This window comes from Neopsephotus bourkii, unplaced genomic scaffold (assembly GCF_033783945.1).
Source record: "Neopsephotus bourkii isolate Nb327-2 ecotype Australia unplaced genomic scaffold, CSIRO-AGI_Nbou_v1 NB_1572, whole genome shotgun sequence".
NCBI classification, from domain to species: Eukaryota; Metazoa; Chordata; class Aves; order Psittaciformes; family Psittacidae; genus Neopsephotus; species Neopsephotus bourkii.
In genome coordinates this window covers 687,674-712,500 of record NW_026902048.1, presented here as the reverse complement: position 1 = coordinate 712,500, position 24,827 = coordinate 687,674, and the positions used below count along the sequence as shown (strand labels likewise).

The window sequence follows — 24,827 nt, the reverse complement described above, 5'->3', positions numbered from 1 at the left end:
TGCTCATTATTTGCCCATAATAAGTAAAAGAGAACGACTGGTGAGGATTTGTGTATTAATGGTAAATATAGAGAACATATAAGCTTGGAAGCAATTTATCTGCTATGGCATTTGCTCCTGACCATGTTATTCATAAGAAAAACACGCTGATTCTTCGCAGCTCCATGCTAAGGTAAAGCAGCCTCATCCTGTGGCATGCTGAGCACCACAAAAGTGTTTAGTGTTCTACAAAATTAGGTAGCTAATTCTGCTGGTGTTCACTCAGGCTCATATGGAGAGAAAGATGTGCTAGGAAAGAGCAAGGCCTTATTTAAACTGATGTTTTTTAAATTAGCAAAAGAGGCAGAAGACATGCATTTAAAAGAGGATTTTTTTGCTAGAATAACAGTCCTCTCTTAAGCAAAGCAGTAAGGAATATGATTTGTCAGTGACTAGCCTCACTGGCTCCCTGGAATGACATACTTCATGATACTTCACATGATCCATGTATATTTCAGTATCATTATTATTTTATAAATGCCATTTAGTAAGTTTGTAACCAAAATATATTGGATCCAGAAATTTACAGTTGCCTAAAATAATAATGTAATTGCCTTTATATATTATCTAGGCACTAATATTGGTTTTCCACAGTACAGTTTTATTTTTTTAACAGATTTTTTTGGGTGCTCTAAAATGAGGGTTAGAAACTTAAAGGGACGAAGTGAACAGATTAACCAGGGGTTTTCTCACTTTAGGATCTGTCAACCTGAAAACTAGTGTAAAATGTAGAATAGACCATGAGTAAGATACAAGCTAGTCAAATATTAAGTAAATTATTACCTAGACCAGCTGCTTTACCTCTGCCTGGCAGAAGAGCATTGAGATTTACCGTACTGGTTTTCTTGTTTTGAGAATCCCAAAGGATTTCCTTGCTTGTCGTGACCTCCCATGAGTTAATCTGTCTCTGGATCTCCACTGTGTCCAAAGGAGACTTGTATTATCTCTTTACAGGGCAGTGCTAAGAGCAGTAAAATGCACTGCAGTGTTTCATTCAACAGATTCACTTAAGGTTGTCCATTGTTGACAGTGTGGTCCAGCTTTACAGCTGACACAAGCAAAGTCTTTTTGTACCCAAGCTGGTGAATTCTGAGGCTCATTTTTTGCAAATCTGAGTAAATGCCTAAAAGCAACAGAGTACTAACAGTTCTAGTGAACTGTCCTTTTAATAATGTTTAAGAAGTTATATAGTAATGAAGTGTATTATATAAAGGCTTTGTGGGGGCTTCAAATACACGGCTGCTTGTCGGGTGCTGTACTCCTTCAGTGCTTCACTTCAGATTCCAGCCTTACATTTTACTGGGGGTTGTTTGCCTGCAGCAGTGTGGCAAAACAAACTGAATGGATGGAATATCTTATTCCTTTATAACGTTAGGCTCTGGGTTTTCTTAGTCTGACACTTGCTTTGCTTCTGATTCACTCATGTGGAATAGCAGTTATCCCTGGCACTTCCCAGGCTCTTGTTCCTGTGCCCAGGAAAGACAATGAAAGACTTCCTACTGATTTCAGCAGGAGTTGGATCACAATCTAGGAGTGCTTCTTGGCACTGTGTTCTATTGATGTTGCAAGGCCTGTTAATTCATTAGCTCATCTATTAACATTAATATTTTAGAAGAGTAGAGTAGTTAAGATTTTCCAAACATGTATTAAAGACTTCCACTTTCTCACCTCTGAGTGTTTGCATATACACTGTCTTTCAGCCCATGTTGTTTTGCATACAGAAAAGCAGATTTCCACACTGTGGTATTTAAGTAGCTAATCTGCACACTCACATGCTCCACAGTAGTTATCAATGGTGTCCTACCGTGAGCTTTTATATGGACAGGACAAGAATGGGAACAGGCCATGAAAAATCCAGGAAGCACAAAACCTGCAATTTCATCAGCTTTCTAAACCAAATAGCTCAGTTTTATAATTTACTGAAGCTAATGGGATATATTTTTTAAAGAAGTGCTGCAATCCCCATTGATGTTAATGGGAGTCACGCATAGAAATCCCCCTGCAACGCTTCCAAATTCTGCCCCCAATATGTTCTGCAGATTGAATTTTGAAACCCAACTATTTCTTTGGGTTGCTAACCTGTCTTCAGAGAAATGCTGAAGTACAAAAAAAGCAGTTAAACCACTAAGATCTGGGAATTGCAGATCTCTGTTTTATTTCCAGCACTCTTTTCAGGAAGCGGTTTGTTCACAAGCGACCGGGAATTAGCGGATTGCTCCTCTGAATGGAATCTACCTTCCTTCCAGTAATGAACATTGTGCCCCTTTGTTTTAGATGCCAACGTGGACGTCATCTACATCTGCCCCCTTCATCTGAGTGAGGAGTTACTGCAGTATTACAATAAACTCCTGGGTCTGCAGGCAGCTGTTAGATCTGGGAACCCCGAGGCCATGGGTGACCTGCAGGACAGGTTCAGGATTCTCACCCCTGAAGCTATAAACAGCTTCCCTGTGAGTTTGTCTTCTAATTACTACAGCTTGAGGGATGCAGTAAAATTAAATTGGAAATTTTATAACTTGTAACGCTCTGGTACACATCAGTGAAATATTATTGCAAGTTTAAGGGCTTTACTGATTAGACTACTAGTTAGAGCATCGGAAATAAATATCCTGGTTTAGCTTTATGGACTTAGTTGAGATAGTCTTATATTGGCTATTTGTAGAGCACTGTCCCTTCTTACTATATGCTTGGGCCTGGGAACTTGATAGATTTATATCTCTAAGCAAATCGTAGCAATAAACCATACTTATTACTCCAACTTTTATCTCTGGGCAGCCCAGCATTCAATCAGTCAAATCTGGAGTGTTTCTTACAAATCCAATGCAGAACTTGCTAAAAAGCACAACTTAAAAACAACTTAATATAGAAATACTAGTTCTGAACCTGTGAAATCAGTTTAAAAGCCAGGTGATAAAACATGGTCTAAAAAGAGACCTTAATTAATGCACACTGTGAACAGTGTTTCTGAGGATACTGTAAGCAGTGAACACTCCTTACAGTGAAGAGTAATTTTATAAGTATTATGGGGTCTCAGCTGAGATTTGGGTTTTATCAAACTTCGTGCTATGCTTCCATCTCTACGGTCTGTGCTTGAAACCCTGCTCCTGGTTTTGACATATATTAATAATCCTCTTCTAGTCATGTTGTTGAGCAAGTATGTGTTATGCCGTATGGAGATTGAAAGCAATGGCTTCAGAAGAGAAAGAAGCTTTTTATATTTCGTAAGTGCATTGCTTGACACTAGCACACTGTTCAGCAAGACACTTGCTCTATGTATGAATCCTCTTCTGCTGAAGTAGTCCGAAAACACTGAAGTGAGAGAAGTGCTGAGTGCTCTTGCTGTGCAGGGGGGGACCTGTGAGTCAGAGCTGCCTGATAGCTTTGCCCCAGTTAGAATGAAATCTGTAGGCATTAATGTTTTCTGTTTGCTCTTAAGTCGGAGAAAAGCATCAAGGTGATATCTGTGGGTTTAGGAGCTGGCTTCAGTATTCTTCTTTTACCTGATACTGGACACCTATAAGAATCAGAGATGCCTGTGCTGGGCCTTCACCTTGCAAAGTGGAATTATTGGGATGGTAAACTGTTGATGAAATTGTTTCAAGTTTCACTTTGACAATTGAAGCTGTTTTTTCTCTGGATACCGTGTGATTTTTCCAGTACTAACTACCAAATATTGGAAGCTTTAAGAAGCCTTCTACATAAAACATGTTAAAAATATCATCTAAACCACATCAGCTTATGGATAAAAGATGTGCTGCTAAACATAGAAGGGCTGTCCAGGAATGGAAAATGTCTTTCATGAATGATTTTGGCTGCGGTGATTTGGCTGAAGTGGTTTCAGTGTAAAAGTAGGTTGTTTTCAGGCATCTCTTGTGTATTGCCTTCACTCTTCCAATTTCTGTTGAGATCTTCCAAAGAAAGCTTCTTTTCTAGGTGCAGCTGTGATTTACTGGGGGCAGTTACATGCTCTGATGTAGGGAGCTCACCAAAGGAATTCTGAGGATTCCTTCATTCTGCTTTACCTGCTGCCACTCACATTCCTATAATATATCATGGCAGCCCTACCGCTCTCAAAGCAGGAATGAACTAGATTTTACAGCCTGTTTCCTGCACTCTTTAATTAACTGTAAAATCCATTATTGAGAGACACAAAGCAAATCTCGTCCCTACATCATCACTCGTGGCCCCAGGGAGAAAGTGACCGGGGCTGGAAATTGATCCTGTTCTCTCTGTGGCAGAACTCAGCCACGACACCAGCAGAATGGGCCATGTCCCTGCTTTTATCCCAGAGTCCAGGAGAAAAGAAACAGGAATTGGAACATGGAGAGCCTGGAGTTTAGAACTGATAGGAGGAAAAAGGCTCCAGGAAATCTGTTTGTTGTTCTTTTTGTCCTTATATTCCTGTGACTCCCTTTTTCCTATTAGAACTTCAAAGAGTATCTCATGTCTCTGACTTAACATCCTCACTGTCCTTGTAGTATATCTGACTTTTATAGAGAGGCTTGGGTGTTTCTTGGAGCTGTTTGGTGTGACAATGCACTGAGGAACTGTTAAAAGGGGATTCCTTATGTCTGCTTCCAGGGGCTACTCCATCTCCTTTTTCACCTTCGTCTCCATCCAAATCAGGATTTATACTTGAGACTCTGTGAAGGAGCATCCAGGACTTTGAAGGAAAATATTCTGGGTTCCCCAGTCCTGGAAATCCCTAGCAAATCCAGTAGTTATGCTGGCCTGAAAAGGGACACTTCCCTGGCTAGGGCCTAAATTAGATGAAATCAAAATGTAAAGATGATTTTCTTCTTGTAACAAATATGATTTATGGCTGTCTATTGCAGTGGATGCCTCTTGTACTGTGTCTGCATGATGTCCATCCCTGTCTGTCTCAACCTCAATGCAGCTCTGTATCTTTGCAAAGAGAATTAGTTTATCTGCAGGCTGAGCACAGGACATGTGGTAGGACACATTTTTGAGGTTTCACCTGATGTTTAAATTCAGAGGTTACAGCATCTGCCATGATCAGCTCATTCAACAACAGAACTTCTTTTTTAGAAGATATTAGAAATTCCTTCCAAAAAGTTGAAGCCCTTGTACTTTAAACAACAAAAACACCACCCCTTGAGTACTCTGCAGTTCCATTTACAGTAGCTATCAGAAATACCATGTAATGGAAATGTATATCCCCAGTAATTTAATGTGATCAGAGCAAGCTTTGGTAAATCAAAGTGGTTTATTCTCAGAGAATCACTTAAAACACTGCTGAACTGTATGGTGAAATACATTCCCTGCTATAGGGAGGGTGTTCTTCATTTTTGTTATTGATTTTTAGGAGCTTTAGAGTTAAACCATGCCAGAAGTGTTGCTGAGATGAATCACTATTATCCAAAGGCCACCAGCCTCTCTGCCGACTGACAGAAGGATAATTCCGCATGGATCAAATAAATACAGATGTGTAGTAATTAGTTCTATTCCCAATGAGCCCATTTCCAGCACACTAAAGATGTGCACGATTATGGAGCCTCACCCCAACAGCTTTTATCAATTTAAACTGCTAAGCTACAGGATAGGTCATAACCCAGCCTGCTATTAATAATGTATTTATTGTGTGCAACATTATAAATGAGTTTCAGGGAATAGAAAAGAACACCTTTTAACAAGAATAATGTTATCTTTCTCCAGGAGCATCACATGTGCCTGGCCACGCTGCTGAAGTATAGTCCCAAGACTATCAAAAGAATAAGAACTCTTCTCCAGAGCAGAGCTGCCTACATTGTTGGAGGGTTTCCCCACAATGATGATTTAGCTGTGGCTGACATGCTAAATGTGCCTATATTAGGCTCAGTGCCAGAAGTGGCTCATCTCTATAGTACCAAGTCTGGAAGTAAACGAATTTTTGCCAGTGCTCGTGTGCCAACCCCTCCTGGAGAGTCAGACATCTACAACAAGGAGCAGGTAAGTGGGATGGGGCAACTCGCAGGTCCCTGTTTTCACTTCATGGGATGCAGACGTATGATTACAATGACTCTATTGATTAGACCAGACCCTAACTGGGTTTCATTAAACCATGTGTGAGGTTAGGATCTTCCTTGGCTCTGCCTGACCAATTAAATGCAGTTTGTAACCTGGTCTGGCAGTAACGCAATTGTTCCGTATCTTTCATGGTCTCTCTTGAAAATATATTAGGGTGTTTGGTCCGGTTATTTCAAAGAGTTTGTGTTGCTGCTCCATGGATGAAGTTGTGGCCTCAATGCAACTGGTTGGAGTTTTACCAGTGACAGAAAATAGAACAAGGAATTCTGGGAAAATCAGGTATTTAATGAAGGGAACATTGCTTGCACTTAGGCAGTCAGCCTTTTCAAACTGAGGCTTACTGAACGTATCTGTGACCAAAGTTTGCTTTGCATCCAGCTTATCACTGCTGAAGTCACCTATCTCGTTAGCATGACCCATAAGAAAAAAAACAAAATGTTACCTAAACTACAAGGCACAAAAATTTTTTGTATTGGGTTCAGTTTGCATCTGCTTATTTTGCATTCAGTGCATTTATTCTATAAGCTGCTTTTGCAGTCTGCAATGATATGTCTAAATCTGATCTGTACTGATTCTTTTTAAATATATTTTTATGGTGGTTCTGTCTCAGACAGCAAAAGGAAAGCCACAATTTGCAGGTATTCCTACTTCTTTAAGGGGCTTTTCATGTTGCTTTGCTATTTATTAATCACCTTTAATGCTGAAAACAATCTTAGCTACACAAACACTGCAACTTCTGTAGCAGATGAAATAAATACATGATCAAAACCCAACCAATTTATTGTTAAATAATTTATGTGAATCAAATATTTGTGATTCCTAGTACAGTGTTATGGAAGTTCTACTTCTGCTTGCTTGTATGAAATATTGACATTTTGGGTTAAATAATCAAAGCAAGGTGATGCTATGCCAAAGCACAATTCCATTTTCACTTAAGGAGAGCACATAATTCTTTATGATTGGTACAGTCCTTACAGTGTTATTGATCGTCTTCATTACTGTAGGGGAGTCATCAAGAAAAACACATTTAAATGATTCTCAAAAGCCACAAATAATAGCATCAGGACACACATGGAAACGTATTTTAGGTCAACATTAAAAAGCTAGAAACAAAAGTCCCCCAAATTACTATGTAAAAATGTAGAAGGCTGTAGCCAACGTGACAGGATCTGATAACACTTCTACCAGGTTCAAAGGCATTTGCAGTTCCTAAGAAGCTAATTGCATCCTACACCAGCTGGGCAGAAGGCATTTTAAAAGCCATTTCAATCTGTGTATATACACAAATAAATAATTAGCATTTTTATAAAGGCTGCTTGGTTACTCTTTCCTACATTTATAAACAGAGAACGTGCTCTCCAGTAGGAAAATTTCCCAGCTGTTTGGCTGGTGTTGGAATCTGGCACAATTGTTTCTCAGATACTGCAGATAGTGTAGTCCACCCCATGTCGTTCCCTGTCACAAACATTTATTCAGCAGTACTGATTATCCAAAGCCTAAGATCCTCATCACACAAAATAGCTTGGACAGGCAAATTTCTCTCTTGGAGCGCAGCTGCTCTGACCAGCAAAGTTGCTCAGTGCTGTTTGATGGACTCAAGTACAGGATAAAGGCCATAGAGCCTTCATCAAAAGATGTTCAAGGTTCATTGTCCTGCGTATCTAAGATACTGTAACAATATGAGCATCTCTGGGATAAACGAACTGTGTTTAGGCAATAAATTAGAAGCCCGGTTATTTGAGAACTGGAAGTCTAAATTGAAGAACCATAGCTCAAAATATCTCTGTGTGATTGCTCCACAGATGATCAGTATTCTCAGCCAGCTCATCGTAGTCAATATGGAAGTGCAGCGCTGGCTGTTTAAAGTGAATGATGAGCGTGGAGGAAATGGTACTGCCTATTGTGACATTATTTCACATCTGAAATGCTACCCCTGGGTGCAAAAGGAACGTCAGCGACACAGCCCTGAGACATGGAGTGAGAAGCAGGCACACGTAAGTAACACAGGAGTTGGGTGCCCTGTTTGATGCTGTGGCTTCTTCATAGCCCACTGTGGTTATTCCTCACACTACACCCTTTCTCTGAGCTTTCATTTTAAGGCTTAGCTAAGAGTGAGTCGGTATTACAGAGCCCAGACTAGCTTGTGCAAAGCAATAGGTAACAGTGGTTCAAATAAAACAGTTAAATATATCAATATAAAAATGAAAGCCTGGCATCCAATGTGGAGTAAGTAACACTTCATTCATATGCGGTAATGTGCAAATTTTACACAGTGTTTTTTATCCAAAGTGAGGACATGTGTCAATACAGGTGGCAGAGCCTTGTCTCTACACAGAAACTCTGAATTACTGGAACAAAGTGTTGGATTAATACAGCTGAACACCACTAATCAATTTGAAACCACATCCAAAGTCATTATAATCTGGTTTTCTAAGGATTATTATTCTTTATTCTAAGGATTATTTTTCCTCTGTTATCCCTCACTAATAACTAATAAAGTTATTTTCATCTGTGTAAGAATGCTCGAGGTCTTGGAGACTGTCCTGCATGTTTCATTACAGTGGGTGTTTAGGTAAGGAGAGAGACCCTATAAATACTTAGAGGGAACAGCATAGCACTAGTAGATTCCCAAGAATCCACATGATCGAGAGAGGCTGTAAAATGATACATTTCAACCACAGAAAAATCCGTAAGAAACCAGACTTGATTAGTTCTGCCATTCAGAAAACTATTTGTAGTTTAAAAATTCATTGGTATTTAAATGTGTTAATTTCAATAAGCATTTGATATTTCTGTATATTGTGCCAAATTCATTCCTAATGTAATTGCTTTAAAGCCAGAAGGAATGTATCCAGAAAGAATTGTTTAATTTACATAAACTACTCATTATAGCTCCTTTTGATTTTTTTTTAATTCAATCCATACCAGTTTGAAATTTTTGTTTGATTGAATTATATTGTATATTAAAATTTCAAATTGTGCTGGTTATGGTTCTGTTGCATTTGATAACTACAAAATAATTCCATGTTATAAAATAGAGCTGATGATGTAAAGCTGAAGGGCTGATTTCCCTGATCTGCTAACGATCCCTCACTCTTGGCAAGTCAAGCAGTATAGAGCAGAGTGCTGGAGAGCCAATGTAGGGTCAGCATCTGGCCACTGAGCTCTCAGGGACATAAAACTAACTGTACACCCATGTACTACACCCAGCACCTAAGTCAGTGGGGCACAAAAATCATTCCCCAGGTCTAGTTCTTTGCTGGTATAAATTCCCTATTAGCATTCCTGTGCCTTTTGGATTCTTTGTGGCTGAGTGACTCCGGAAAGGATGCAGTGCTAACTGGCTTGCTTTGGTTCCCCTTTTATACCACTTTTATATTCAGCTTTGATGCAACCAGGAATCAACCCATTAAAGCCCTTAAACATAAACATGGAAGTTGGAAAATATATGTGGAATAATGTGTTTGATCTGATTTCTCAGAGTCAGCAGTAATGCTTCCATAAATCCAGCCCAGTATTAAAGCTGGTTTTGGCAAAGCATGGACTTTGCTGCCATTTTGAACCTCTTCTTGGAATACCTGTGTTCAAATCTGTATAGGAGACCTTTTCTGTCTAATGAATTGCAGCCTCTACTGAGTACTACCATTGAGAGCAGAGGATTAAAATCATCCTTTGTTAAGGAATCCCATTGTAATGATACACATTTAAACATCAAAGCATTAGTTTATGAGCACAGGCATGCTTTAATGTCCTATTACAGTGTGTAGACCTGTTTCTTTTGATAATGAAGACATTGTGTCATCGGCATCGGCTGCCACATACAAAACGGATGCTGGCAGGTTATTAAAAAATTCAGCTTCTTGATGAAAGACTATCCTGCAGGCTAAGAGTACACTGGAAACCTCGCCATTCTGCTAGAATTATTAGAAATGAGAACATGACTGTAAGCACTAAATTATGTTAATACTTACAAATAGCATAATTTGCATAGCAGTTTAAGACACGATACCCAGATTTGCCTCGTTGGTAGGGAGTAGGCAACAGATTAAAAATAATATGGTTTGTAAGTTTGAACTGTGTAAAAAATGTATTCCATCTAAAAATGAGGCTGATTTTAGATTCCTCATTTCAAATAGAATGTTGGGCAAGCAGAAGTGTAGGACAAGATTACTGAGCTATTTTACCCTGTTAATGCAGTATCTGAGTTAATCTGAAGAATTATTCTGCAACTGCATAAAGGGTTCAATTCACAAACCATGCCAAACATCTCTTTAAGGCCTTCATCTGACTGCATTGCTGTGGTCTGTCATCCTGAGGCCCACATTCTAATGATACTTTATATGGAGAGCTGCTGCCTCCACATGTGCACATTGGGCACCTGTGAGGCCATTTGTGGGCACATTCTCTACTGTGAAAGCCATACTGTCATGACCTTGAAGAAAGGTGCTCAGATGCCTGCTCAGAATTCAACCTGAAGATTGGCAGAAAAGCAGTCTACAAAGTGGATTTGGTGTATTTTGATTGATTAATCAAAGTCTGTTATGCCTCCTGATCTCTGAATCTTGGGACTCAAACTGCCACCTCAGATTCTCACAACTTTTGATGTCCTCCTCCCTTTTAGAGGAAAGGTAACATCACCTTCCCCTTAGAGTTGCCTTTTTTCTTAAGTTCCCTTTTTAGGTAAAATAATATTAGACTATGCAGAGATGCCACCCTATAACTATAGAACTCAAAATAGTACCTAAATCAGTAGCCAAATTAATATACTTTTTACTACGCTATGACTCTTAATTAACCACCAGGACCAGCAGCCTGATGTGAGTTTCCACCTAGCAGCAATCCTAAAGGTAAGATCAGACCAAAGACAAAGGGTGAAGTGTGGGGATAAAGAAGAGCTGAAAAGACAAGAATAGAACAAGACACAGAAAACCAAGCAACAAATATTCTCTCAATAAGCCATTATAATTGGCCCTGGCTACACAACCATTTTAAAACCCTCCATTAAATATCTGCTGTAGAAGAAAAGAAGCTATTTAATGTGCTTGGGCAGCCTTCTGTTTTAAATGTTAGAGCATTTGAATCCTACTGCCTCCAGTTGTGTCACGGTATTTTGTCACAGTTTCTTTTCCTTATAGACTCTATCTTGGTAAATTCACTAAAATGCATAAAAGGAAATCAGAATCTTCTCAAAAGGCGACAAAACTGGAAAATCCAGCTTTTGGTCTGGGTTGCACAAAGCAATATTCAGACACTGGTTGCAAGAGTATGCATCTATTGCTATTGGAAAATTAAGAGTTTTAAAGGGCGAGATAAAAATGATGCAAAAGGTTGGATGTTCCCTTAAATTAATAAAACCTTTTGGTCAACTTTAGAAAGTCCTGTAATAAGTAATGGATAAACTTTGTGATTATTCGAAGTTAGGAATAGTGTTGAAAGCATTCTTTACTGGTTGAATGAACTGCAAGCACTGTAAGCGAGCTGAAGCCTTTGTACTATGTCTTATTCTTTACTGAAGGAAGGAATTCAGGGTAAAGAGCATATGACTGTAAGCAGGTCAAAATAAAACCAACCATAACACTGTCAAAGAAGCAATTTCAGAGAGTGTGCTGGCAATGCCATGTATCGTTTCTGACCCCCTTTGAGCACAGTTCAACTTCCTAACACTGTTTTTTCCTTGCCATGACCCAATCTAATTTTCACCGCTCCTATGGCCTTTTGTATCATCAACAGCTTTGTCCTATGGCAGCATTACAGATATTACTGCAACTGGAATAAATAGCAAGTAATTGAGTTAGTCTTAGTGTAGCACCTGAAGTCCAGAAAGGGTTCTTGGGCAGTTGCCTTTGCTGCTGCGTTACTCCACTCATGGCCTGGCAGGTGTGTTCTTTCCTCAGCCTGAGGAGGGCCAGGGACTCTGACACAAGGTGCATTTCCAGCATTCTGACAGGCTTTTAAAATTCCTCATAACTGAGATGATGTTTAATAGAAAAAGAGAGAGAACCCAAAGGCTTCAGACAGACATTGATTACCTATACAGCAATACAGCTGCAGGTTGTCTCCTGGTACACGCAGTGCTCTGTCAGCAGTATGTCCTAAATAACTGTAATATTCACTGTGGCTTCAGACAGTCCGTAATGCTCTCACTCAGCTCATTAATATATCTGTCTATCTGCCACGGTGATGTCTCAGGTGATTCTCAAATCTTAAATAAAATAAAGCATGATAATTGTATCCCTTGGTTCAATTGAAACCAGGATATCCATTCCCGAGCCTTGCAATAATCAGATATGCAAGCTGTTGGTTTGTATGTCCTATTGATTTAATATGCTTCTAATCAGTACATAAAGCTATAGGCCTGCAGTGTTAATTTTTCATATGCTTACAAAGTACCCTTTGATTTTCTGTCACGCGTTAATTACAGCGTTTTGCCATTAAATAGGAAGCTTTGTGTAAACTAATTACAAGGTAATCATTGTGTACCGCGAGCGTGCTGTTTGTACCTTTTAGTTGAGTCTAAAACCGCACAGATCTCGCAGTCTGGAACCACTATACCTTCCAGCCATTAGCTCTCACTAATTCATAGCATTATTGTGCTAAGATTGTAGGAGTTGTAATTGTTGTGGTATCAGTGCTGTTAATTACCGGAGTAAACAGTTGAAATGGTGCCAAGGTCTATTGTACAAGGCAGAGGAAAGGAGGTTTAAATGTTACTTCCACCATCTGGGGACTGGAGTGGAGGCAAATGCTAGAAAACAGCAGTGAGGCAATATCAGAACTTCAGCTCCAGGGTTTTAGGCCATATGGATCCAGAATATTTTGAATCAATTGAATTTAAGTGCCAGTTTGTAGCAATAACAGTGTGGAAGGAGAGGATAAAGCAAGAGCACTAAAGAAATCCGAAATCCGTTAATGTTATCGCAGCCAATAAAATGCCTGCTTGGATTATTTTAAAAATGTTTATTTTGCTAAAATCCAAGGAGTAACACCCAGGCAGCTCGGGGAATAAAGGAAGTTTAACTGTGTGCTGCTTATGAAACGCAAAGCAGGTTTTGTCTCACAATGCCTTTAGCACTGCAGCTCAGCAAGTTAGATAACAATTCCTGGGAAGTGGCTGTGGATTATCTATGTGATGTCTCTTTTTCTTCTCGAAACCACATTTTTGGGCTTCATTAGCATCCTTCCTTTAGAGAGTCAAACCAGAACAGAGGGTGAGTGAGCAAAACGCAGAGAGACTGAAAGAGGAAAATAAATTAATTAGGAAAATACTATTAATCTGCGGGCATCTGGGTTGTTTGTGCATTTGCAGAGATTTCATTAAAATACAGAAAAGATGCATTCACATATTACTTACGTCATTTTCTATGAGAATTAACATCCCTATGCCCTGAATTTACAGATGCTGCATTTGAAATAAAGATACAGGGTTTTTTAAAAGAGAGATTTTTGAAGGTTATGACAATTACGTTACTTTTTCTTTGCTCTGAAGGTATATGTGGGTAATGAAGGCTGCAACCTCACAAAAAACATGCTGTTATGGATAAAACAGCAATGCACATGGAATATTCTGCTAATGATAAAGAGAACTATTTAATACAATTATCCTAATCCCAAATTAACATGTTGTGCATAAACATGCAGGATTATTTGACAATTTCATGGAGCTCTCAGATCCTCTTTCTGCCTGATTTTTGGTAGCGGTTGTGATTCTCTATTTCATTTCCCTGCAGATAAGTGTTTTCCAAGACGACATCTACGAACGGGGCTCTGGCAGCATATTGCTGCTGCCACATTAGGAGTGTTTGGAGGAAATAGAAAGGGTCTCTCTTTCTAAACGATCCTGGTTTATTTATTTTTTATTGGTCTGTTAGCAGATGTTGAAGTAGTTCAGGGCACAATGTAAACATGTGCTTTTCAATGGAGGTACGGTAAATAGCAACGTGTACAATGAAACAGGCAATTTGAAGGGGCTTTGGGGGCAGGCCAGTGGGTTTTTTGCTTTTTGTGTGTGTGGATGTAGTTGAATTTAGAATTAAAGGAAGCGCTTGATCTTTATATATTGAAATCCTCTACGTGCAGAGTGACAGCATGAGCCAGAAGAGAAACCCATGGCCCCATGTGGTGTGAAAAAAGGAACAGCAGTTTAAGTGCTGGAAAGTTGAAAGAGAACTAACCTTCTTGTTCTTGTAGTCACGGAAAGTGGCTGTTTTGTGCTTCTGTATTGAAGCATAGCATATGTGCCTGGGCTTGACAAAAAGCCTCTCCAGTCAAAGCAAGCCTCGGCCTGGGTGCTGATCCAAAGCAAAGGCTGCGATAATGAGGGAAGGGCTCTCAGGAAGCAGTGAGTAGATAATACGATGTAAGTGGCGAATTCTGTGCTCTGTTTTCACCATTGTACTTAATGCAAGTCGCAGGCCCAGCACATCGCTCGCCACACAGCTGCAATGGGCCATTAGCTATCAGGGAAAATTGTCTTTGCTACTTTCAGCAGATGGAGCAAATATTTTACAAAGCAATTTTACATACAAAAAACATTTCTGTTACTTGGTAATGATGGCTGGTTTACCCGATGCTGCCTTCTATCAGGATGCACTTTTCCAGCTCGTGGAAGGCAAAATTGGCACTTTTTAATTTTAAAATTTGCAGTTAACAATTAAATGCCCGGGCTTTAAATCAGGTGGCAAACTTTAAGTAGATAGGGATCCAGTGCATCACTTCCAAAACCTATTTCCAGTGTTATAAACCACTCACATTGTTTTTGCTCAGTGTGGTAGATTATGGGTCTGGCCAGCATGTACCTGTCTGAATTAGAAACAATATCACATCGGTTTAATTTGCAAGTTAGGAAATACTGAGGGTTATTTGGAAAGTCAGACAGCAGTCACTGCCTCTTCCAGCATCACCCTGTTTGCTGGTGTGGCTGAGAACAGAAAATAAGCTGGACTGGCCCAATTCAAGGCAGCTGGAATAAGTTATCACAGCTCCACTGATCGCAGTAGAAAGGATATACTATATAAACGATATGAATTGTCATCATGCCATTGAGGAGGCATAAATTGACGTAGCTTCATTGACTTCCACAGGGATGTGGCACTTTGTATTGCTAAGGATCTGTCTGCTGGCTTTATTCTTCCCTGGCCCAGTCAGCTTTACTTATTCAGAGTTACTTTCTTCACTCTATTTGCTTGCAAGGTCTAAATAATTTCCTTTCAATCTGATTTTCAGCTAAAAAGCCCTAGGTCTTTCTCATGCATTCTGCTCTGCAGCCTCTTTCTGTCCCCAGGTCTTTCTTTCTATTTCTAAGATTTTTTTCTTCTTTCTATTTGTTTACTTCTCAACAGGCTTTTCTTTGCTGACTGATCTATCTGGAGTATATTTCCTACCCAGCGCCTTCAACATATGCCACATTTTCTCCTCATTTTTTATTGCAACTGCTATTTCTAAGTAAGCCTTTCAAAATTCAGCTTGCAGAAGGGTGAGAAATTACATTTAGGAAGGAAAAGGTAATTTTCTTTCTTGCTTATTCATTATTACAAAGCAATACAAACTAGATTTGTATAGATTTAAAGGTTTTTACATGACATAAACAGTATTTGGGCTGCTCCTTTTTTACTGGTACTAAGAAATACGAGCTGAAGGATTTGAACACATGCTCCCTGTTTCCATTGAGCCTCCGATTCTGAATTGGTTTGGGCCACATCAAGAGATAAACCATTGGCAAGCTCTGCTGGAGATACTGTCCAATTTAAATGAAATTAGCCTACCAAGCACTGATCCTTTTAAAAGGTTTGACTTCCTGAGTGAATGTTGGATCCAGGCTTAAATTTGCCTACTAAACCTCCCTATAATCAGGATTATTACCTTTTTTAGAGCTTGCAGTTGCAAAAACAGCCCCCATGAACTAGAATTCCAGGTGCTGATCCTTGAGGAGTGGTTGCCTATGAACACCTTGCTTCTTGAGGCATTACTTGTTAAAAGCACTGTTACATTGGCTTTGATCTCACAAGAACATTTTCCAGATTTCCTTAAATTAGTTTTTCCTTTAAATCCTCTTTCTTCCTTCTGTAAGGCAAGCAGGTTTGATGCCAACATCCTTCACAGGTAGAGAGTACCAAGAGTGCTCTGAACCGTGAGATGCTCCTGAGCCATGCACTCTGCATCCTGTTGCCCTACAGATGGGTTGGAATTGAATAAGTTTTAAGATCTCTTCCAGCCCAAACCAGTCTGTGATTCCATGAAGCAACACCGAATTCCTCCTCACAGATTGCTGGAAACAAGTAGTGTAAGACTTGAATCTGGTCAGTTCTGAACTTGGATCTCACATTTTATGTGGTCCTTTCTTTTCGTGCTGCTTCACGTATTGATATACATGATGTTGTCTGACGTTGTATTTTACGTTACAGATATAGTATGTTTAAAGTCAACCCCATACTTTACTCCTTAGGACATGACAGGAGTCCACATAACCCAGAACAGTATCATTATCCAAGCACCTAAGTATTTTTTAAGGCATAAATATTTAGTTAAGTATTTAATAAGTATTTAATTCCATGTGAGGTAAGGATGGAAAGTGTACCCCTTTCATGGCTGGTCAGCTGAGGCACAGACAGAAAGTCACCTCCCTGAAATCCCAGGTCGCCTTGATACCCTAATCATTGGCCCATACTCCTCCTCCTTGTTGTGGTAGGTAAACCACAGTAAGCTGATTTTGTTTGTGTTTTTAGCGACATCACATCATGTGCTTCACAACAAAGCCCATCTCTTCATACTCACTGGTCTGGAAAAAAACCAGATTTTTATGTTTTTCCTGTTCTTAGGTGTCAGCCATAAGGTTTTATTGTGTCCCTCCAAAGCTCAAGGTAATCTGATTGTGGCTTAGGACATTGCCAGGATCGGAGAATGGTTGGTCATCTTCTGCAGCACAGGATGCTGAAGAGAGAGGATGTAAAACAGAAGCAAAGAGACCCAGGGGAAGCAGGCGAATGCTTATGAAGCAGCAAGGAAAGGAGCCTGAAGCAATAGAGTCAGGGTCCTTGCACTTTATATGCTCGTGTACTTCTGGGACGTTTCTGAACAGTAAAAGCAATGCAGTTAGTGTCTGTATTTAATGGGGTTGTTTTGTGTGTGCGTGTGTGTGTGTGACAATAGAGGAAGGAATTTGAAACTAGAAGAAAACTAGTTTATCTCCTATAGTATGACTAACACTAATCAAATTCTACCAAAGACAGAAGCACGAATACATTTGTGAATTTATGATACAGACCGGAGAGTGTAAAAGGGTATATACTCCTTTAGAAATGCTTTTAGTTGATCATACCTCCTTTTTTTTTTAACTAAAGGGTGTTTGGGTTGATAGAACAGCTTAAACATAGAACCACTAAAACTATTTTGGGCATTTGTGACTATTTCAATCTGCTCAGTTTCCAAATCTAAACAATGTAGAAGTTACTGACTGCAGGTATTGATCCCTCAGCAGTTACCAAGTGCTTCAGCATTTCAGTTGCCAGATCAAGTTATTGATATAAATTATAATGAAATAGATGCTACATGGAAGGGGGACAGGGGGGTGTCTTTCAGAGAAGGAGAGATTTCAATAGGAGGGAAGAGGAGTAAGTAGGAAAATTAAAAAAGGCTTCCTGACTGTGGGTAAACAGTAACCACATTTTTTGTGGTTGCCTGTTGGAGGCCTGGTTTTTAATCACCCCACAAGCAGTTTTCATTTCTGTAGTAAAATTGCTTGTGGTTCTATTTAATTTGTTTCTGCAGGAGCTAGCTTTGGTGAAGATCTCCCAGGAGCTGCCGGGCCTTTTAGCACAGCACGTACAGCCAGTCAATGAGAAACGATTCCCTACATGGGAAAAATTCCTCCAAACATTTCTTACTCAAGGTAAATAAGACTGCAAAGTCGCTGTTAAGTGTTATAAGGAGTAATTATACCACATTGTATGCCATATTCTTGTTAATCTTGGGCACATTTAAGTATTTATCTCCCTTTATTTCTCTACTATGCTTCAAATGTTCATTTACAAATGAATTATAGGCAATCATTCTATCTTTCATCTGTCCTGTCCAAGCTTTTAACCTGTATTAATCTGGGATCACCTTTCTTGCATGATTCTGAATCAGTAAGCACAAACTCCTTAACCCTGGGTTACTGTACAAAGGCTGTCATGTTTGGCAAAGGGTTTTAGGGAATGTCAGTGAGTCTGCAGCAGATAAATGGGAGAATGTTTCATTTAAGCTAGGTGTTGGTGAGCACAGGTCTGTGAGAATAGCTTTCTCCTCCCATAGGCCCAGGAAGGGGGCTGTATGTAAACTCTGGATGCTACGTACATACATTGCATGCCATCAAATGTTCTCATGGTGTCAAGTCCTGAGCAGGCTTCTTGCATTTAACCCACTTGTGGCACCTTTAGCTCAAAGCTGCCCAGTACATAACTGGTCTAAAGCTCAAGACAAGCCCATGTGTGTAGGTAAGAGGCAGCACAGATGAAACCCTTGTCTAACCTCTCCGGATTAGTGTGTCTGTGAGGGGGCTTTGCACAGACATAGAATCACAGAATGATTTAGTTTGGAAGGGACCTTAAAGATCATCCAGTTCCTGTCTCTGTGTTCCATTATATATATATATATATGTATGTATGTATGTATGTATGTATTTATTTCTTTATTTATAGTTGTTTATGACTCAGTTGAAAGAGGGTAAATTTAAATGAGCTCTTAGGCAGAAGCTCTTCCCTGTGAGGGTGGTAAGACCCTGGCACAGGGTGCCCAGAGAAGCTGTGGCTGCCCCATCCCTGGCAGTGTTCAAGGCCAGGTTGGACACAGGGGCTTGGGGCAGCCTGCTGTAGTGGAAGGTGTCCCTGTCCATGGCAGGGGGTTGGAACTGGATGATTTTTAAGGTCTTTTCCAGCCCAAACCATTCTGTGATTGTATGGATGGAATCTCCGAGATTAGTTCACAGCAGGAGATACTCCCCCAAGGTTCCAATATTGCATTTTACTGCTGTTCCAGGCCTGGGGTTTAGCTGGGCTGTGAGACAGCCCAGGATCCATTCATACAATCCAAGATCATATTTCTTCAATGACATATCCAGTTTGGAACTGCTTGAAAGTATCTGTAGCCGAAAAGCCACTGTTTGAACGGTCCAGTGCTATAGTAGATGATACCTTCTTTCTCTTGGAAGAGATTCATGGGTTCTAGCTCTGCTGCTCACATTACATTATTTACTTGCTGTATCTCCATGGCAGTCCTCCCTGCAATGCCTGAGCACAACAGGAGCTGGCTGGTTTCACTCTGTGCACTCTGAAGAGCATCACATGTGAATTTGATTACAAGCTTAACAGCTAATTCATTTCTTACTAGGTGGTGTGATAGAAGCCTTCCCACTCTCAGAGCATGTCACCAACCTCACGGTGGATATGCTGATAGAGCCTACGGGCAAGATAAAAATAGTGTCATCTGGAGACCAGCTCCATGCTGAGGGTCCTCTGCGCTCATCTGGCACCACCATTCCCCAACGTTCTGTTGATCCAGCGGTTCTTAATTCACTCTGCTTTAAAATTGGAGAGATCTGTAAATCTAAAGGAGTGCTGGGTTACTTCTCAGTGGATTTTGTGAGTTTCATCCACCCACAAACGATGGAGCAGCAGGTGAGTAGGGCAGATTATGTCACTTCATGCTGTCCCCCTGGGATCAAGAAACAGCTGCTTTCCTACTTGGTTCCAGCAGAGACCAGGAGAGAGCCTTGCCATTTTGAACACACTTTATTTCTAAGCCATGAGGCATGTGGATGGAGGTAGAACACATGGTTATTCTAACAATAGCATAAAATTTAGACCTGATCTGCCAGGTGGATCTGAGGAGCCTTTTTCATCAGCCTGAAGAGTAATAAACCAGCACAGCCTTTCAAAGCTGAGTGGTAAGAAAATAATGTTTTAATTCCTTCTAATGACCTTTTTTTTCTTTTTTTCCCCTAAAAATAAGTGCCTCCTGCATTAAGCTGGTAATTACAGATGATGGTCTTATGGCTAAGATGTTTAGAGGATTTTAGTGTCAGTGTTCTGATTCCCTTGTATTTTGCTCCATAAAAATAATCACAGGAATTATTGTTCTCTTTGGAGTAAACCAGTGTCTATTAGACCATGGATCAGAGGTTTGAGGATGAATCTGAGGAAGAGGGGATACTGGCGATTCCTTAGAGCAAATTGGATGGTGGAGATGAACAGTTTGGTTTACATCATAACAGCTAATGTAAGTAGAGGGAGGTAATGGAAGGCAGTCCCCTTACCAGTCACTGTGATAACCAAATGAAGAACATTGCTGAATATTGTATCCAGTTTAAAGGTAACACTTCCAGGAGATTAAAACCAGTGAAGCCAGGCTTCCCATAGAGCTGTGCCTTGAATCCAGTTCCCACGTGTGCTCCAGCTGAGCTCCCCCTGCGGCCTTTCCTGTTGTAAGTCACTAGCAAGGTCTCTTTCCTCTGTCTACTTACTTTAGGAATCTCATGGGAGTTTGATATATTTCATAATCATACTTTCTTCTAAATTTGATGTTGGCCAACAGGATTGAGTATTATGACAGGTAGACAAACCTAAGGGATAATGCCTGACTAAAATGCCACAAAATGAAGTAAAATCTGGGTGAAGAGACTGCACTTCCAGTGTTCTGTTAGTGGCCTTGTGCTTGAAGACTACAGAAAATAATTTTTAAAGAAGATAAACCCCATACTGTCAGTGATGACAGTACTTTTGTGCTTCCTGTACAACTACACAAATCCAAAATCAGTGTGTGGATCCTGATGCTAATTCAAGATCTTTGCATCAGGTCTCAATTATTTCTTGTATTTCCAAGGCATCTTCTTGGTTTTGCTCTTTTCTTTTGTTTTCTTCTACACTCTTCAATTAGGACCTGCACTGTTTAAGAAGTGTTTAACTGTAAAGGGAACATATCTGTATTTTCTGGGGTGGGCGGTGTAAGATAGGTGCACTTTCAGAAGACATCTGAATCCATTTGGGTGTCCTATTTTCCTTCATTGTCTGGAAATCACAGCTTGTGTGGTGTGAGAAAAGGCTTTAAACACAGGGCTTGTCTTTAAAACCAAAGAGCATATGGTATCTACTGGCAAAAGCTGGCTCTTTGGCAGTGCTGTGATAATTATATTCCATTTTAAGCTCAGAGGAGGCTTAAAATCTGGGGTTTGGTAACTGATACCACTGAAGGGTGACTGTGGTGAACCAGAGGATATGACTCTCAAAATGTATTTACACAGGCATTGTGATTAGGACTGTGGATAAGCCACACTGGACAATTTGATGTAAAGTTGCTTTACAAAGATGAAGGGATGACATTTTCACCTGTGGAAGCCAATGGGAGTTTTGCCAATGGCTTCACTCAAGCCAGGAGTTCACCCAAACACAGAGATATCTCCTGCATTATGAAGGTGGTGACATTTCCTGGCATGAACAAGGACACATTAAATCAGTCATTGTTTCTTGTGGCCTCTTATTAATCCTGTCTGCTCTGCCTTGATTTTCTTCCCTTGTTTCAAATTGATTCTACCTTAATATCTCCAATGTTTGTCAGCATGTACCACAACTTTAACATTATTTAAGCACAGGTTTTTAAATTTAACTAGACGTAGAGGCAATTAATGATGCCATCTGTCTTGTGAGAGGGAGATTACACAAAACACTGTGTTCCTGAAAGCACTATTTTTTTGGCAAACAAGAAATCCTATTAGACTCTCTCAGAACATTTGCTCCCTGATTTCATTAGTGCCCACTTTAATGCAGTAGCTGAAAGGCTCAGATACAATTCCTGGAAGTACTTTTGTTATATTGCTATGTTCCTTTGGAGGACTAGCAGCAAAGAGACCGTGTGGTGGATGAGGAAAAATGTGTGTCTGTCAAACACACAAGTGGGTGAATGCAGAAATGAGAAAGTAATCTCCACCTGGGTCACTGCAGAGCTTTGTGCCTGTCACAGACCCCACAATATCCCTACAGTGCAGTTCTACACTGACCAAAAGGTGGTAAGAGCAATGCTGTCCTCAGACCTGGAGGAGCTATGGATGATGCTACAACCTTTCAGATGTGAGGTACACTGTGTCATATTTCCACTGGGCTTTCTTGTTCTTCTGCTTGGTACCCAAGTGTCTCCCAGCTCCCTTTTTCTTCGTCCTCACAAAGAAGCCTCTCAGTCTGTGTGGAGTCTTAGCTGGCCAGCTTGCCATTGCTTCTACATACAACGAGTAATTCAGAGACCTCTACAGATTGTACCGTCTTCTATCTACAAATGACTCTTCCTTAAACTGTGATAGAACTGCAGAAGGTTGCAGTTTGTAACCAACGGCATCAAGGGTAGTGGCTGTAGGAGAATCTAACCCCATCTTATAGTCTCCACACCTGCCTGCCGTGTGGTCTGCTGCACACTGTACTTCCTTTCTTGCATTTCATCCTTGAGTCCATGTCTAACTCCAAGGCTAAGATGGATGTTGCAGTGCTGGGTTAGCTGAGGAGGGTGTAAGGAAGAGGTTGCTGCTGACAGCATAGCTCTGCACTGTGCTCCCCATGGAGAGCAGCATGGGGCTGAGCATCTCAAAGGTACCACAGGAGTATGCATCAGTGATGTGATTTGTGCCCTGCACCCTGACAGTGAGCTTAGGGGCAGGGAAAGCTGGGACATGACGCATGCTCTGTTTGCCATGGGAATCTGTTTCTGTCTCTGTTCTAAGCATCTGTGATTTGTTCCTGAGGGAAAGGGAGATGGAGACATACTGTTTTCAATGTCTAGGGGGAAAAAGTGGAGGAGGAGAAGAATTAGGTGCATAATTTGGACTGAACTGCTTCTGATTCCCACTCTGTTTTCCAAGACTGATCTTTAAGAGCAAGGCCTTGACCCTCTGAAGTGAAGTCTTGAGCAGTATTGACTGTGTGCTGCTTAGATCCCAACTTGTCAAGGAGCTGCACCTAAATAAGTCCATTTAATTGAGTCCGTTCCTTGAGCGCATAAACTTACATCCATAGATCTGTGGAGAGATAATTTGGAGAAGCGGGGTCATAAGTCACCTTTTTCATCAGTCTGAGAGCTTAACACAGCCTCTGCAGAACTGAGAGGCACCGGATTCAGTTGTTCAGGATGCAGGGGAAAAGATGAGGCAGAACATACAGAACTGCAGAGCTGGGAATATTCACGTGGGGTGTTCTCAGAGGTTAGGGTCAGTTGCAGGGCCCTAAAATTTCAGTTTTGGGGCCAGCACCAGCCCATCCCAGCAGCTGCCACGAGATGGCAGCCAGATAAGATCCTGTCTGCAATCCCTGCCAAAATGATCAATTCTGATCTAAACTCCTAAAGAAAACTCGCTTTCCAATGCCCAAGTTGCATTAGTATTCTACTAATTGACATCTTGAGTGTCATTCAACCTCTTCTTTAAAAATAGCAGGTGTGTTCTTTACAAGAACACAGACATAGACACTATATATATATATAAAAAACAGTTAAACTGGAGAAGTAAAAGCTATAATTTAGTAACTTTAAGAATTTACCACTTCTTAAGCTTATGTTTTAAAGCTGAAGCATTTTTATGGCAGTGGTAAAGATTTACACTACAGTTGTGACACTACAGAGATGTCTGTACCTTGAGGACTCTTAAGCTGTGCACACTGAAGGAAAGCACCTCCTGGCAGCCTATGCAGAAAGGAGTGATTCCAGACTTCATCATGTTTCCTTGGACAAACAGGCAGTCCTGCAGGATGTACATTTCTAACTATCTTTTTTCCAGTGGTGGGATTCTGGAAAGGCCTCATCTGTGCTTTGCTTAGTTCATCCTAAAACCACTCTAAAAACTACCTAAAATATTAACTACTGCCTCTAATTTTTATAAAAAAAATAATCATATGTCATCATAAACCATCAGATCTGATTATCTTTGAACTTCCATTTGCTGTTTGAACACCACACATCAGTTCTACACTTCACAAGTGAGCTCTGTTCAGTTTCTGAACACAACTGTCCTGAAAAGTCCCCAAATGTCACATGAAAGCTCTTAGGTTATGCTCATTTTCCAGTCAAGCCTATCAAGATATGACATCTCTGGTCATAAATACCTATGACTGCATACACGTCCTTTTTGTATATCCTCAGAAAATGAGGATGGACTCAAGGAATAGATATTTGTTAATCTCTATGATTGCCTCATTCTTTATCTTTACTTAAACTTGCCCTTTGCATAGGCCTCCTTCTAATAGCTCCTGATTTGCTGGAGGAGATGATAATTCTCTGTTATTAGCTGCCTGACCTGCACAGACATTGCTATATAGATTATGGAAACAGATTCATAACATTAAACCAAATGAAACTCAAACCCACGTAACACCACAGCTCAGATTTTCAAGGCATTCTAGAAGCTTTTGATTCCCAGTTTATATTACTTCAAAGGAAAACCCACTGCAATCTAATGGATGATGTAAGAAGCAACCCCCTCTCCATTTGGGAATACATATCGATATATTACTGCGGAAAGGTGTCCACTGCCTACTTCCAGAGTAAGAGCACTACAAGCAGGTCCATAGCTGTTGTCTCCTCACGGCTCCACCAGCCAGGCTCACCTGTGCTGAACTTCCATCCTTGCTCAGAACTACCACAAATGTTGCCTAATGCTATAATTTTGGGAAGAGCACTCATTGTCTTCGGGAACTGGAATGGGACTTAGACACTGTTCCACTGAAGAATTCAGTCAAGTAGTTACTAATGATCCAGCC

The 24,827-nt window shown here is 40.4% G+C and overlaps 1 protein-coding gene across 11 annotated transcripts in view; it reads left to right on the top strand.

The window, feature by feature from the left end:
* Window positions 1-24,827, top strand: part of IQCH (IQ motif containing H) — a 54,904-nt gene that overhangs the window by 19,199 nt on the left and 10,878 nt on the right. For 9 of the 11 annotated variants that reach the window (XR_009728104.1, XM_061371132.1, XM_061371131.1 and 6 more), the window contains 5 exons: window positions 2,314-2,489; window positions 5,716-5,988; window positions 7,869-8,060; window positions 17,830-17,950; window positions 19,429-19,715. Coding sequence is in view for 10 of the 11 variants with exons in the window: in XM_061371132.1 (XP_061227116.1) it covers window positions 2,314-2,489; window positions 5,716-5,988; window positions 7,869-8,060; window positions 17,830-17,950; window positions 19,429-19,715 (1,049 nt within the window). In the remaining variant the exon portion in view is untranslated. The remainder of the gene's footprint in view (window positions 1-2,313; window positions 2,490-5,715; window positions 5,989-7,868; window positions 8,061-17,829; window positions 17,951-19,428; window positions 19,716-24,827) is intronic. The other 2 variants (XM_061371129.1, XM_061371134.1) reach the window with 2 other exon arrangements.